The sequence below is a fragment of the Quercus suber genome, unplaced genomic scaffold (genome assembly GCF_002906115.3).
Source record: "Quercus suber isolate HL8 unplaced genomic scaffold, Cork oak 2.0 scaffold_50, whole genome shotgun sequence".
In the NCBI taxonomy this organism is placed as follows: Eukaryota; Viridiplantae; Streptophyta; class Magnoliopsida; order Fagales; family Fagaceae; genus Quercus; species Quercus suber.
This window is the reverse complement of record NW_027069515.1, coordinates 1,616,408-1,631,494: the sequence shown is the minus strand read 5'-3', so window position 1 is coordinate 1,631,494 and position 15,087 is coordinate 1,616,408. Positions and strand designations below refer to the sequence as shown.

Genomic DNA, 15,087 nt, shown 5'->3' with positions numbered 1-15,087 from the left:
TTTTACTATCTCCTTTATTATTTAATTTTAATTAAATTAATATTAAAAAAATATTTAGTTTACACATGATTCTTGATTAATCTATACATTACCCAGGCATATATTAATTCTAATAATAAAAGTATAAAACTATATGGTTTGGTGTCTTTTAGAAAACCCACCAATTTTTTTTGGGTTTTTTTTTTTTTTTTTTTTGGGAAAACCTAGTATTTTTTTCATACCGACCCAAGTGTTAATGATAGGCTAAGAATGTATTGACCCATTTGGTAAATTAATTAATTAATTATCCAAGTGAATTAATTAGATTCAATTACATGCAATAAGTGTGGTAGCACACAAATCACCTACTAAGTTAAATACAATGGAAAATAAATTTAATACAGGTGATTTGTTTACGAATGGGGAAAACTACCGAGGAAAAATCCCACTGGGTGAATTTAAGGTCACCACTCTCGAAAATTCACTATTATCAAAACAAGCAGTTACAAGTAAAAGGAATCCCAATACCTAATACAAACCTGCAGTTGAACCCTTACCCCAATACCCAATTGAACTTGTAGTATAGCGACGAACTCTCTTTTCAATGCACGGCTCCTAGTACATGACTAACCAATGATGCACGGATCCCAGTACATGACCAACTCCAGAGCAACCCTATAATTGTTGTAGTTGATTTGCAGCAACTTCACATAGCAACACCAATAATATCTTCAATGTTGGTGCAAGAGATTTTGCTTGGTTACAGAACCCAAAGGCATACAAGAAACGTAGCAAGAACTCTTTCTTCTATAGGAGGAGGCTAGAGTTTCAAAAAGAAAACATTATGAAGCTCTCTAGGGTTAGGTTTTTCTTTTTCCACCTCCTTTAAATAGGAGCTTAATAGGCTCTCCTATTCCAAATAGGTTTAAATAAACTTTGGACTTTCCTAGTCCAATAAGAATTATATAAACCCACAAACCTTGGGTTTTCCTAATTCTATAAAAATTATACAAACCCATAAACAAATAGCCTTTTAGAATAAAAACATTGCTATCTATAGTCTGAATCCCATAAGCTTGATAGATCGACACATATGTCGAGCTTTAATGAATCTCAACAAATCAAGCTTCTATCGAGGAGGTATCAAGACCTGCAGATTGCACTTTTCTTGAGCAGTTCTTGAGTAATCTTATGTCTTCAATTTAACCACTTGTAATGATTATCTAGAACCTTCTTAGATTTACCCAAATACAAGTAAAATGTATTTTATCAAAGGATATGTTAATTACATAAAAATATGTCCTTAACAGTTAACATGATTCAATGGTTTGAAGTTCAACCATTGATTTGGTAGGTTTCTAATAACTATAGTTAAATCATATGATACATGTGTCATAAGAATGCATTACTCACATTGATTTAACACTAAACATTTAGCCAATTATCCAAAAAAAAAACTTAAAGCATTGTGCTAAGAGGTGCTACGTTCATAACATTTTCACAACAAATTATAAATGATAAGTTATTATTGGTTCTAATTTGAATTCACAACTTAAATTACTTTTTTATTCACCTATAACAGCAAATAATAACTTAATACTTATAATTTATTGTAAAAATATTATATAAATATTGTGAACATAATATTTTTCGCGTTGTGCCGGGCCTAGTTGCGTGAGCATGTAAGCTGAGCAGTTAGCAGGGGCTTTACGGTGAATGGCGATGGTACTGTGGTTTTTGGAAACTTCTAAAGAAAATAAAGTCAAAAAAACGCGTTTTCTACAAGAAGCTAAATGGTGCAATAGAGCGAGTCGCAAGCAACGCACAGTCCAATGATTGGCACCACAATCCACAATAAGCAATTACTGAAAGTTCGGATCACTTACCACGTGCCCTGATTTCATTGGTGCTTGAAACTATGAGTTAAAGTAGCATATATCACAATTGCCGTGTTTGACGACTAGTACAATACAAAACCCTGCACCCCCAAAAAAAAAACAAAAAAGTACAATATAAAACCCACACCTTTAAATGAAAATAAATAAATAAAAGTAGGCAAAGATACACTTCTAGGACCCATTTGGTACATGTGTTTAAAAACTGAAAAGTGTTATTTGAAAACATTTGTGAAAATACGTGTGGGTGAAAAAGTTTATAGAAATACGTGAAATGTTGTTTAAAAACTGAAAATGGTTGTTTGAAAATACAAACCAAACACCTCCCTAATCTCTAGATTTTGAGCTAATTTTTGTTTTGGTGTCTATTGTTTTGGAGTGTTTATGTTGGCCCTTCAAAATCGAAAATTGTCATTATTTTAGTACCTACCATCATCTTAGTAACGAAAATTAACCTCAGTAATGAAAATTGTCTACGTGACAAATGGAGTGCATGATTAACAAGTTAAATATTGACATGGTTAATAAAATAAAGACAAAATTACAATGCCTTAGGTGTTGTTTCTTAAGTTCTCCTCTTAAGATTCAGTCATGTATCTACTTAACTAAAAAATACACTTTCATCCCATGAGAAAAAATTTACATGACAAAATCTTAAAAGAAGAATCTAAAGAACAATACATAAGTCTTGCTCATAAAATAAAATAAAATAAAATAAATTATTTGGCATTTAAAAAATGCCACATTAACATCTAATTTGAAAAAAAAAATTAAACTTGTTAATTTTAAAGAAATACAAAAACAAAAAAATAGAATTAAAAACCAAAACAAATATAAATTTAGATCTAGGAATATATTAAACATAAACACAAACACAGAAGAACATACCCAAAAAAAAATCTTGGTTCTTCACTTAACTTGAACCCAAACCCAAAACACAATGCCTTGTGCAACCTCAAAAACTAAAACCAAAATCACGAATTATCTCAAAAACATTACCCACCCAAAACACAATTATATTGCTCCATAAACACCAATACCCACCCAAAGTTTATAACCATCAATCACATATTTTAACCAAATAGCAAAGACCCAAATCAAATATCAACAACTGATGGGGGTGTGGCCACAATTTTCGGCCATGGATTTGGAGAGAAAGAGAGAGAGCAAGAGAGAGATGATGAGATAGAGTTTAATTGATGGAGTGTGGTTCAGCCATGGGATTCGATCATGAGATAGAGAGAGTTCACATCATCGATTTTTGGCCATGGGTTTGTGGGGAATAAAGGTTTTCCAGCCATGGGTCTTAGGGAAGAAGAACAAGAAAAACCATCGGGATTTTGGCCATGGGTCTTAGGGAAGAAAAACAAGAAAAAGTATGGAGATTTTCGGGGTGTGGCCCATTGTGGGTCTTTAGAGATTTCAGGGTGTGGCAATGCTTTGGGATTTGGTGATTTTGCTTGCTTTTGAGAAAATTGGGACTTTGAGCAAACTGAGCTGGGTTTATCATCTAGGGATCGAAAAATCTGTGGCTTCTCATCTCCAGCTTCAATTTTTTTTTTTTTTTTTGGTGAAAAGGAAATTTCATTCAAGAACTAGCCAGCCTCTAAAACAGAGGGGACAAAATGATCATACAAGGTTCCAGTTGAATCAAGGCTAAGAAGGAAAGCTACATCAAGAGGAGGTTCCAAAAAAATAGAAAAATCTTGGCCTAATAAAGCACCCTGTCTAGCGAGGCCATAGGCGCATTTGTTAGCCTCCCTATAACAATGCTGAATTCTTACTAGAGGAATATCACTCAAACCATCTCTACAATCAGTTACCAAAACGTCTAATCCATTAGGATTATTTAGCTCCTTCTTAATAAGCTCAACCACTAATTTGGAATCCAATTCAACAACTACCGCTGAAATTTTGAGCGCAATACACAAGCGAATCCCATCTCCAAGAGCCCAAAGCTCTGATGCTGCACTCGTTGTAGTACCAATCGCTCTTGTGTAACCCTTAACCCATTCACCCTTCTCATTCCGGATCAAACCACCACCACCAACCAGCCTCGGGTTGCCAAGGGAAGATCCATCTATATTTAACTTGAACCAATTAGTTGGGGGCGGAAGCCATTGAACCTGAATTTTTGTTTTTGCCCGAGACTACTTACCATTCATTCCAAGGTACCTGAACTCAATTGCTTTGGCCAAGACTTCAAGCTTCAGATCCTTATGGTGTGGTGTTCTTCCAAAAACAGTGTTGTTATGATTTAACCAAAGTGACCAGATTGCAAAGGGGAAGATAATACTCCAATCGAGATTAGAAGGCTTACCGGTTTTAGAGGTATTGCAATTAAGTTTCAGCCAATCCAGCAGGTTCATACCATAAAAATGATTGCTTGGAAAGGGCGGGGATAAAGAGTTCCAAAATAATTTAGCCTTGGGGCAGTCCCTTAAGGCATGAATGATTGTTACCAGTGCATCATTGCACATAGGACAAAGGAAAGGAATGTCCATACCTCGCTTGGAAAGAACAGCACGAACTGGAATGCTCTGGTGACAACACTGCCAGAGAAAGCATTTAATCTTTGGAAGGGAGATCACTTTCCAAACCCACTCACCTCTGAACACTTGCCCAGCCAAAATATTGTCAATCCATTAGCTAAGCAATACGCCTCCTTTAGCTTAAAATCACCATTTGGGGATGAGTACCAGAAGATCTGGTTGTTAGGACATATGTGTTTCACTTGTTAAAGAGCATATGCCATTCTTTTATGTAATTGGCTAATCCTTTAACAAAATGCACTTTACTTGTAATTGGGTAGTTCTATGTGTTTTTAATACTTCAAGAAACAAAGTTTCAAGATCAAGTGTTGAAGTCATCAAGTTTGTCCAAGAAAACAAGCTAATAGTGCAAATTCATTAAAGCTCGACAGCTGCATCTATCGAGCTTAAGAAAGCTGTTAAAGCTCTGTGTGCTCGACACCTGCTCGACAGCTACTCGACACCCCCTATCTATCGAGATTTAAGAAATTCATAATTCTAATCAGATTTCTTAAGATCCGTGAATGTGTCTTTAGGCCTTCTTTTCTTCTAACTCTAGACATATAAAAGGATTGTTTTAAGGGCCGTTAAACAGTTCATAAGTTGCAAAAGCATTGAGAAAACTCTGTTGAAGCAAATTGTGATCAGAGATGAAGTTTTTGCCCTAGTTCATCTCTTCTGAAGAAGTTGCTGTGTATGTGTACCTTTGGGTTTTGTGACCAAGCATCTTCTTGATCTTCATCTTGTAGGATGAACGGAAGAACTTTGCAGCCAACCTCTCTTTCAGTTGGTGTTGAAGTCGCGTACTGAGATCCGCGCATTGGTTAGTCATGTACTTGGGAGTCGTCCATCAAAAAGGTGAACTGTCACTACAGAACAAGTCCAATTGGGCATTGGGGTAAGGGTTCAACTGTAGGTTGGTAAGGTACTTGAGATTCCTTTACTTATAACCGTTTGTTGTGATAATAGTGGAGTTTCGGGAGTAGTGACCTGAAAATCACCCGGTGGGATTTTTGCCGCTAGGTTTTCCCCATTCGTAAACAAATCACCATGTCATTTAATTTCCGCTGCATATTTAGTTATTTGGTGATTTGTTTGTGCTACCACGCGTTTGCATGTTAATTAACTTAATTAATATACTTGGCTAAATTAATTGGTTAATTAATCACAAGGGGTCAATACGTATTTGGCCTATCACCAGTCATCCCTCTGATCAGAGAAAGGAAAAGGGGTGGCTGTCATCTCCAGGAGAAGAGGCTTAGGAAAAACGAAAGATAGTCCTTCCCAATTCCATCCATAAAAACTAGTCACCTCCTTTAAAATGAGATTCTCCCCTCCTTTGTTCAAAGGACCTGAAATCAGACTTTGAGAGGTACCGTTATTCAACCACTTATCAAACAAAAGAGATAAATAACTATTTCTTGCTGCAATCCATTTCGAGCCATTCAGGAAAGTAGCCTCTCCTTTTTTTTAGACCAGCCCAAGCGGGAGAACAGGGGGAAAGGTTCATCAAGCTCCTTGGCCTCTCACGAAGACCACGGCACTTATTTAACAAAACTCTCAACCAAAGGGAAGATTTTTCAGTGTGAAACCTCCAATTCAATTTGGCTAGAAGAGCAGTATTCTTTGGCTTCGTTGCTTGGATACCCAGGCCACCCTCCTTTTTTGCCTTTGTAACTTTATTCCAGCCAATGAGATGAACTTTCTTTTTAGTTTCTAATAAGCCCCAAATGAAGTTCCTATTCAATTGATCTACTCCTTTAAGAATTTTTGGAGGTAAGGCAGTAGTCTACATCACATAACTGGGAATGGTAGATGTTACTGATTGGGTTAACACAATACGACCCACAAGAGAGAGAAGGTTAGCTTTCCAACCTGCCAACTTACTCTGCATTCAATCAAGGACGAAACCGAAGTCTTGTTGGTGACCTTTATGCTTAATGGGAAAGCCCAAATATTTTCCAAGGGACGAAGTGGATTTGAAACCCAATACATCACTAAGATCATTCTGAGTACTTTGGTCCATATTAGGAGAGAAAAAAAACACAAGACTTATCATCACTGATTTTTTGCCTTGAAAGATCACAAAAAGACTCCAATACTTCTTTGATGGCTACACAGTTTTTCCAATTAGCTTTGGTGAACAGCATGAGATCATCAACAAATAACAGATGGGAAAAAGCTGGGCCACCTTGAGAAGCTTTAATTGGGTTCCAAAGATTCACAAGACATTTATCCTCAATTAAAGGCCCAAGGACTTCCATACACAAGATGAATAAGTAAGGCAATAAGGGTCACCCTGACGAATACCTCTCGAAGGATGGAAAGCCTCCAAGCCCCCACCCCCCGCCCCCCCATTAAAGAGAATAGAGACTGAGGTTGTGGAAACGCAGCTCATAATCAAGGAAATCAAGTGACTAGGAAACCTGAATAACTTTAAGGTATCTCTAATGAAACTCTATTTAAGGCGGTCATAGGCTTTTTCCAAATCAATTTTGATTGCCATTACCCCTGTTCTTCCTTCTTTCTTAGACATCGAGTGGATCAACTATTGGACAATAATTGCATTATCCACACCCTTTCTCCCTGGGACAAAAGCAGACTGAAGGGGAGAGACTAAGTCATTTAAGAAAGGCCGAATACAACCAACAATGATCTTAGTCACTACCTTATAGATAGAGTTACATAAGCTAATTGGGTGATAGTTGTTTAAAGATTCTGGGCTCTTGCATTTAGGGATGAGGGTGATAAGAGTCTGGTTCAGGTAATCTGGAATAACCCCTGAAAGAAAAATATCTTTAACCTCCTTACGCACAGAATCACCAACAACCAGCCAAAAACGATGGAAGAAACCAGCATGAAGACCATTGGGACCAGGAGATTTAAAAGGTTTTAGAGCCCAAAGCCATGCCGAAATCTCTTCATCAGAGATTGGCATGTTCAATTGAGCTAGATCATCTTCCTTAAGATGAATTTTCCAAAAAGGGGGGTCCCAATCTGCTAAGGAGGAACTGACCTAGTCGGAAGAAAAAAGCTCCGAGAACCCCTTCCTGATATAATCAGCAATCTCTCTTTCTCCATTCAACCAATTACCAACCCTATCCTTCATACAAAGAATGTGGTTGAACCTTCTGCACACAAGAGCTGAAGTATAATAAAAGGAAGTATTCCTGTCTCCCTCCACCAACCAAAGAATCCTTGCTTTCAAAGCCCAAAATTCCTCTTCGAGTTTAGCCACTTCAGCATACTCCATTCTCAACTCTTCTTCTAATTCAATTAGGAAAGGATTAGGTCTAATCGATAAGCTTTCTTGAATGCCTTTAAGCCTAGCTAGGATTCTTTTTTTCCTATGGAAAAGGTTGCCGAACTAGTTCTTATTCCAACTACTCGCCTTGATGGTGAAATCAAACAAGGCTTGCTGCAGGGAGGGAGGGTTATTCTGGGCTTTCCTTACCACACCCAAAAAGGTGGGGTGAGAAAGCCACATCGGCTGGAATCGGAAAGGCCTGGGGGGATGAAATTCCCTATTAGTCTCAAAACAAAGTTTAATTGGGCAGTGGTCCGAATGCACCTTCTCAAGGTGAAAAACAATAGCTTCCGGGAGCATTGCATTCCATTTAGCATTCACAAAAACTCTATCAATCCTCTCTTAAACCAAATGATGAAAAGGTCTATGATTGGTCCAGGTGTACTGAGGACCCGAGAAACCAATATCAATCATTCTGCAAGTATCCAAGCACTCTTGAAAACAAAAGGCTCCCCTAATATTGATCGGAATTTCCCTAGACTTATCATTCCCCATAAGCACCTCATTGAAGTCCCCTGCAATCACCCATGGCATGGAATGAAGACTAGCCACAGATTCTAGATTTTCCCAAAGAAGGCGTCTCCCAGCAAAACACGGGCTAGCATAAATGGCTGAAAGAAGCCAAGGGGGCCTAGCTATGGATGAGACAACCACATGAACCTCCTGCTCAGTGGAAGCTAATTCAGTAACAAAAAGCTTTAAGGTGTAAGCCATGCAAGAGTCAGTTGTGCGGTCTAGAGAGGAAGACGATGAACTGCAACGGAGCATAAAGAAAGTTAAAGAAGATAGCCGGGACAGAGGTTCATTAGAACCTTCCTCTCCTAGTTCGAGCTAGGAAGGGAGATCCTCCAAAGTTAAGCTTATTGGGGAAATCCCAGGCGCATATGAGCAAGCTTTCGTTTTTGAGAGTGAAATGGAGACCAAAGTTGTTTTCGACAACAAAGAGGAGGACTTGCCCCTAGGCGAGGTGGTGGTGAGACCATCTAGAGATAGGAAAACCAAAATCTGTGCTGCTTGGAATAATGCTCTCATTGTCAAAGCATTCAGGAAGACGGTAGCCTACCACTATCTTGTCTTGAAATTGTCTAGTCTTTGGATGCCAGTGGGTAAAATGGACTGTATCACCATTGGTCAAGATTTTTCCCTTGTAAGATTTTCAATGAAAGATGACCATTCAAGGGTGCTTAAGAATGGTCCATGGTTTATTGGTGGACATTATCTGTCTATTAGGCGTTGGGAGCCTAACTTTAAGCCTTCGTCGGCAAATCTTTTAGCAGTTGTTGTTTGGATTAGATTGCCTGAGTTACCTATTGAATATTATGAGGAGTCGGTCCTTAGAGACATTGGTAAAGCTATAGGGCCAGTGATCCGGGTTCACACTCATATTGCATTGGAGGTTATGGGGTAGTTTGCGAGGTTGTGTGTGCAAATCAATCTTGATGAGCCACTAGTTAACATCATTAGGGTCGATGGGATCAGGCAACCGGTGCAATATGAAGGTCTGGGCTCCCTCTGTTTCTCCTATGGCAAAGTGGGGCATAAGTCTGAAGGTTGCCCATACAAAATTCAACAACCAATGCACGTCGGAAAGACCCATGTAACAGAGGAAGCTCTAGTCCAAGATACGACAACATCGCAAGCTGGCCCGGATGAAAAATCCTTTGGTCCATAGGTTCTCGTTGCACGTAGTAGGAAACTTGGAAAGAAGATGAGAAAAGCTCGTGAACCTTTAGCCCAATCAGTTCTTCTCGCCCAAAACCCAGCTAGGCCCACTAGTGACTTGAGCCCACCAATAAGCCCTCCTTTTTCAGGCCTGAATACAAACAAAAGATCACCAATGTCTCTTACCATGTCAGCTAATGGTGATTTATGCTTTGAGAAATCAATCTCAGCCCTTCGATTAGACTAACCCAAAGTCAATGGCCACACTCTCAAAAGTAAAAGTTTTGAAAGGATTCAGAAAGCTAAATTAAGCCAGGCAGGGAAATATACCCAGAAAGTTAGTCGCCAAACCCCCTTAACAGAGTGGAAAAGTGTGATTTCCAAACCTTTTGAGGCTAATGTTTCTCCGGCCTTTGAGATGAAGAAGCCTAATGGTCGAAATTCGGAGATTACTTTTGAGGGATTCTCAACAGAAGGGTCAAAATCAGTTGGATCTCTTTTGGCAGGGCCTGTTATAGGAGACATGGATGGTGATCAAGGTGTGGCTAGCTCTTCCGTAGGTTCAGCCTATGAGACGCAACCCGTTCAAGACTAGGATTATGGTGAGATGGCTAACAACAAAATGACGAAAGGTGATCTGAGGATCCCAAAATCTCTTCTCAAGAGAATTGTTCCTTCTCTCCGATCCAAGAAGGCTAGCACAGACAAAGAAGATGAATGAGAGTCCTTACTTGAGGTTCAGGGCAAGTCCATGAATTTTCGTGGGGCTGGATTACCAGAGAAGGATGACCCTTCTAATACGGATATGCTAATGGTACAAGGAGGTGATGTTCCTCTTACCCATTGCTAAAGTTTTTTGCAGTGTATGTCCTTTGTTTTTCTTTTAGTTTATTTTATTAATGAATACATTAATCTGGAACTATCGAGGTGCCCTTAACCCCATCTTTTGTGATGTTGTTAATGAATTGGTTCGCAAGCATTCTCCTGCGATCATGATTGTTGCTGAGACTAAAGTTTGTAGGGAAAGAGCTAGAAGAATCTCGGAGAATCTTGACCTGGATAGGGCAATTTTTGCAAATTCTATTGGTCTCTCTGGAGGATTATGGGTTCTCTGGGACTCTAGTCAAGTGGAAATTACTGAATTAGCTTCCACTGAGCACGAGGTTTATGTGGTTGTCTCATTCATAACTAGGCCCCCTTGGCTTCTTTTAGCCATTTATCCTAGCCTGCGTTTTGCTCAGAGACGCCTTCTTTGGGAAAATTTGGAATCTGTGGCTAGTCTTCATTCCCCATCTAGGTCAAGATTCTCCGAGATTCTTCTAGCTCTTTCCCCACAAACTTTAGTCTCAACAACAATCATGATCGCAGGAGAATGCTTGCGAACCAATTCATTAACAACATCACAAAAGGTGGGGTTAAGGGCACCTCATATCACTTTTCTCCATCTTGCTATTAGCCATCTCACCATAAACCAATCTTGAATGGGTTGCATCTCATGGGCTGAACCTATGGAAGAGCCAGCCACACCTTGATCACCATCCATGTCTCCTATAACAGGCTTTGCCGAAGGAGATCCAGCTAATTTTGACCCTCCCGCTGAGAATCCCTCGAAAGTAATCTCTGAATTTCGACCATTAGGCTTCTTCATCTCAAAGGCCAAAGAAACGTTAGCCTTAAAAGGTTTGGAAATCACACTTTTCCACTCCGTCAAGGGGGTTTGGCGATGAACTTTCTGGGTATATTTCCCTGTCTGGCTTAATTTAGCTTTTTGAATCCTTCCAAAACTTTTACTCTTGGGAGTGAAGCCATTGACTTTGGGTTGGTCTGATCGAAGGGCTGAGATTGATTTCTCAAGGCACAAATCACCATCAGCTGACACTGTAAGAGACGTTGGTGGTCTTTTGTTTGTATTCAGGCCTGAAAAAGGAGGGCACGTTGGTGAGCTCAAGTCACTAGTGGACCTAGCTGGGTTTTGGGCGGGAAGAACCGATTGGGCTAAAGGTTCAGGAACTTTGCTCATCTTTTTTCCAGGTTTCCTATTACGTGCAACGAGAACCCATAGACCAAAGGATTTTTCATCAGGGCCAACTTGTGATGTTGTCGTATCCTGGACTGGAGCTTCCTCCGTCACATGGGTCTTTCCAACGTGCATTGGCAACCTTCAGATTTATGCCCCACTCTGCCACAGGAGAAACAGAGGGAGCCCAGACCTTCATATTGCACCAGTTGCTTGATCCCACCGACCCTAATGATGTTAACTAAAGGCTCATTGAGATTGATTTGCACACACAACCTCGCAAACTGCCCCCAGCCTCTAATGCAGTGTGAGTGTCAACCCAAATAACTGGCCCTATAGCTTTACCAATGTCTCTAAGGACTAACTCCTCATAATATTCAATAGGAAACTTTGGCAATCTAATCCAAATAGCAACTACTGAAAGATTTGTCGACGAAGGCTTGAAGTTAGGCTCCCAACGCCTAATAGACAGATAATGTCCACCAACAAACCATGGACCATTCTTAAGCACCCTCGAATGGTCATCTTTCAATGAAAACCTAACAAGGAAAAAATCTTGACCAAGGGCAATACAGTCCATTTTACCCACTGGCCTCCAAAGATTGGACAGTTTTGAGATGAGATAATGGTAGGCTACCGTCTTCTCGAATGCTTTGACAATGAGAGCATTATTCCAGGTAGCACGGATTTTGGTTTTTCTACCTCCAAATAGTCTCACCACCACCTCGCCTAGGGGCAAGTCCTCCTCTTTGTTGTCGGAAACAACTTCAGTCTCCATTTCACTCTTAAAAACGAAAGCTTGCTCATATGTGCCTGGGATTTCCCCAATAAGCTTAGCTTTGTAGGATCTCCCTTCCCCGCTCGAACTGGGAGAGGAAGGTTCTAACGAACCTCTGTCCCAGCTATATTCTTTGACTTTCTTCGTGCTCCGTTGCAGTTCATCGTCTTCCTTTGTAGGCCGCATAGCTGACTCTTGCATGGCTTACACCTTAAAGCTTTTTGTTTTCTAATTCAATAATTTCAATTATTTGCACCTGTTGTTGTTGTTGTTGTTGACGATGAAACATGGGCTTGCCAAAAAATTATTACTTGTTGGAACAAAGGGTTGGCCGATTGGATATGTCTTTATTTGGGGAAGAAGATGTTCTTATGTTCTTTCCAAAAAAAAATAATTAAAAGCAACAAAAAAAATTATTAATTATTAATTAGATATAAGGGTTGTTTTTAAAATTAATTTATTTTTTGTTTAAATTTTGCTGATGTGGCATTTTTAAATGTCAAATAAAAATTTTTATTATTATTTTATTAGTCACGTCAGCCTCTAACTTGTCAACAGTGCATTCCGTGTACTACATAGACAGTTTCCATTACTGAGATAATGATAGGGACCAAAATGGTAACTCTTTTCGATTTTTAGGAACCAACATAAGCGCTCTAAAAAAGTAGGGACCAAAACAAAAATTGACCCAAAATGTAGAGAATTTATTTTCGCAAAAAAAAAAAAAAAAAAAAAAAAAAAAACTAATTTTAAATTTGTTAATTAACTCAAAAAATTTTAATTTTTTCCATATCCACATTCCCACCAAAATTCGTTATAATTAGTGAAAAGAAAATTCCAAATTTAAATTTGTGTTCATTTTCTATTTAAAAGTTAATTGCATTTTAACACCACAGCTGCAGTGTATTGTATCCTTTAACATCATTTTTTTCTTAACTATTAGTAATGAGTATTGTGGGGATAAAAGCCAAGATAGTATATGGGCCTTGGGCCTTATCCGAGGATGGGGATATGTTGAGGATGAATAAATGATGGAAGAGGCCCAAAGTTGAGAATCATAAGGAAAAAATAGAGAATATAGTTCGAGGAGTACTCCTTCTCGATGTGATAAAATCGGTTAAGCATGCATTTGGGCAATTTAGGTGATCTTCCAGGGAGTTCTAACGATAAGATAAACCTCATGCACGTACAAAGGTATAGGAAGCAAAATATTAAAAGAAAAGCTGTTACCACCGATTAAATGCACTGCAGCAACTTTTCTGGGCATTTATGTAAGAAAACCCCTGAAATAGTGAGTTCAACTACCACCTTCACAGAGAGCCAAAGAAGATGTCTGATGGGACATGTACTTGAGTGAAGGCTTAGATGATTAACAAGTGTATGATCAGAATAGCTAGAAATGAGCTATATAATGTAAAAGATCTCCCATAAAAGGGGATTAGAAAAAATAAAGAAAGAAAAGAAAAGTGACTGTAGCACAAAGAACCACATTAGCTTTCAGAACTATTGGTTCAATTCATAATTTATCTCCTCAGACAATCATTTCATTGAATTTTAAGTGTGTTTGTGTGCTTGTTCGACTTTTAAATCTTTACTAGCCGTTGTCCAATTCACAAAAGGCCCAGCTCTTTCACCCACTCTCTACAAAATTTATTGTATTGGGCTCACTGGCCTATATCCCACATCCTTAAGATTTGGGCTACAAATTGTGACCTCACAAGTGCTTAATCCATGTTGATAGAATTTCGTAAAATCTAATAAAAGATTATTTTATTTTTATTTTTTTCAAAAAAGTGGGCTTTACAAATTTGAATTTTGTGAGAGTGTGATTTTCTCTAATTTTTTGATGTGAGAGAAAATAAAAAAGATAGAGAGCTAAGTAACATGGCTCACATGTTATAATCTGCCTAAATTGGGTAGATTACAAGGCGGGCTTATTTTAAAAGTTTAGGCTTATTTATTTAAGTTTATTTTGAATACAAAAGTTTATCACTAAACAATATTAGATGTTCAAGTTTGGTTCCTTTTTTTGTTAAGCAAGTTTAAGCTTATTCACGAGTTACCTAATTAAATTATTCTATTCTTATATTTAGTAAAACCGTGACTAAATTTTTACCGCTTTACAAATCTAAGAAGTTTTACTACGAATAGATTATTTATAGGCTAAAATATTATTTTGGTCACAAAAATTTACCTAAAGTATATTTTTATTTGTTCATAAATTTTTAAAAAGTTGGTTTTTTGCCCCTAAATTACTGAAAGTTCATTTTTTGTCTCTAAACTATTCGAAGTTTTTCAATTTTTGTCCTTAAACTTAAAAAAAAAAAAAAAAATATCCTTAAATTATTTTTAAAAATTCCTTTTTTTGTCCCTATTTTTGTTTCTAAAGTACTAAAGAAAAAAAAAATCACTTTACAAAGTTTAGGGACGAAAAAGAATTTTTTAAAATTTAGGGACAAAAAAAAAATTTGGTAAATTTTAGGGACCAAAATAATTTATTAGCCTTACTTATATTATCAATAAACTGTAGATAATAATTTGATATCATATGAACTTATTTACAAACTTATACAGTCTAATTTCAAGTCTTTATAATTATTTTCTTAAACAAGTATATATATATATATATATATATAATATAAAAGATAGTTAAATCATCTCATGATCACAAGTTTGTTTCCGAACATATTTTTGTGAGTCAGCTTAGCTCAAATAATAGTCAAGCCTAAACTTAGTCTTGAGCTTAGCTTGTTTGCTAAACAAACAAACATACACAAACATTTTTCTAAGTGGAGATCAAGCTTTTCATAAACAACTTGATTCATATACAACTAATGAGCATAAATAAAGATAAAGAATTTAATGAAAAATGGAGCCTAAAATATTTGACTTTTCATGACTCAAAAATTACATTTTTA

The 15,087-nt window shown here is 37.7% G+C and overlaps 1 protein-coding gene across 1 annotated transcript; it reads right to left on the bottom strand.

Annotated features, from left to right (window-relative positions):
- Positions 1 to 11,632: 11,632 nt before the first annotated feature.
- On the bottom strand, positions 11,633 to 12,370 carry LOC111997336 (uncharacterized). Its single transcript, XM_024029411.1, has one exon. The coding sequence runs from the start codon at positions 12,368 to 12,370 to the stop codon at positions 11,633 to 11,635; it is 738 nt and encodes a 245-aa protein (XP_023885179.1).
- Positions 12,371 to 15,087: the final 2,717 nt, after the last annotated feature.

What these genes read in the sequence shown, in the direction of transcription:
- LOC111997336 (XM_024029411.1), bottom strand. Translation starts at nt 12,370, where the DNA reads ATGCAAGAGTCAGCTATGCGGCCTACAAAGGAAGACGATGAACTGCAA.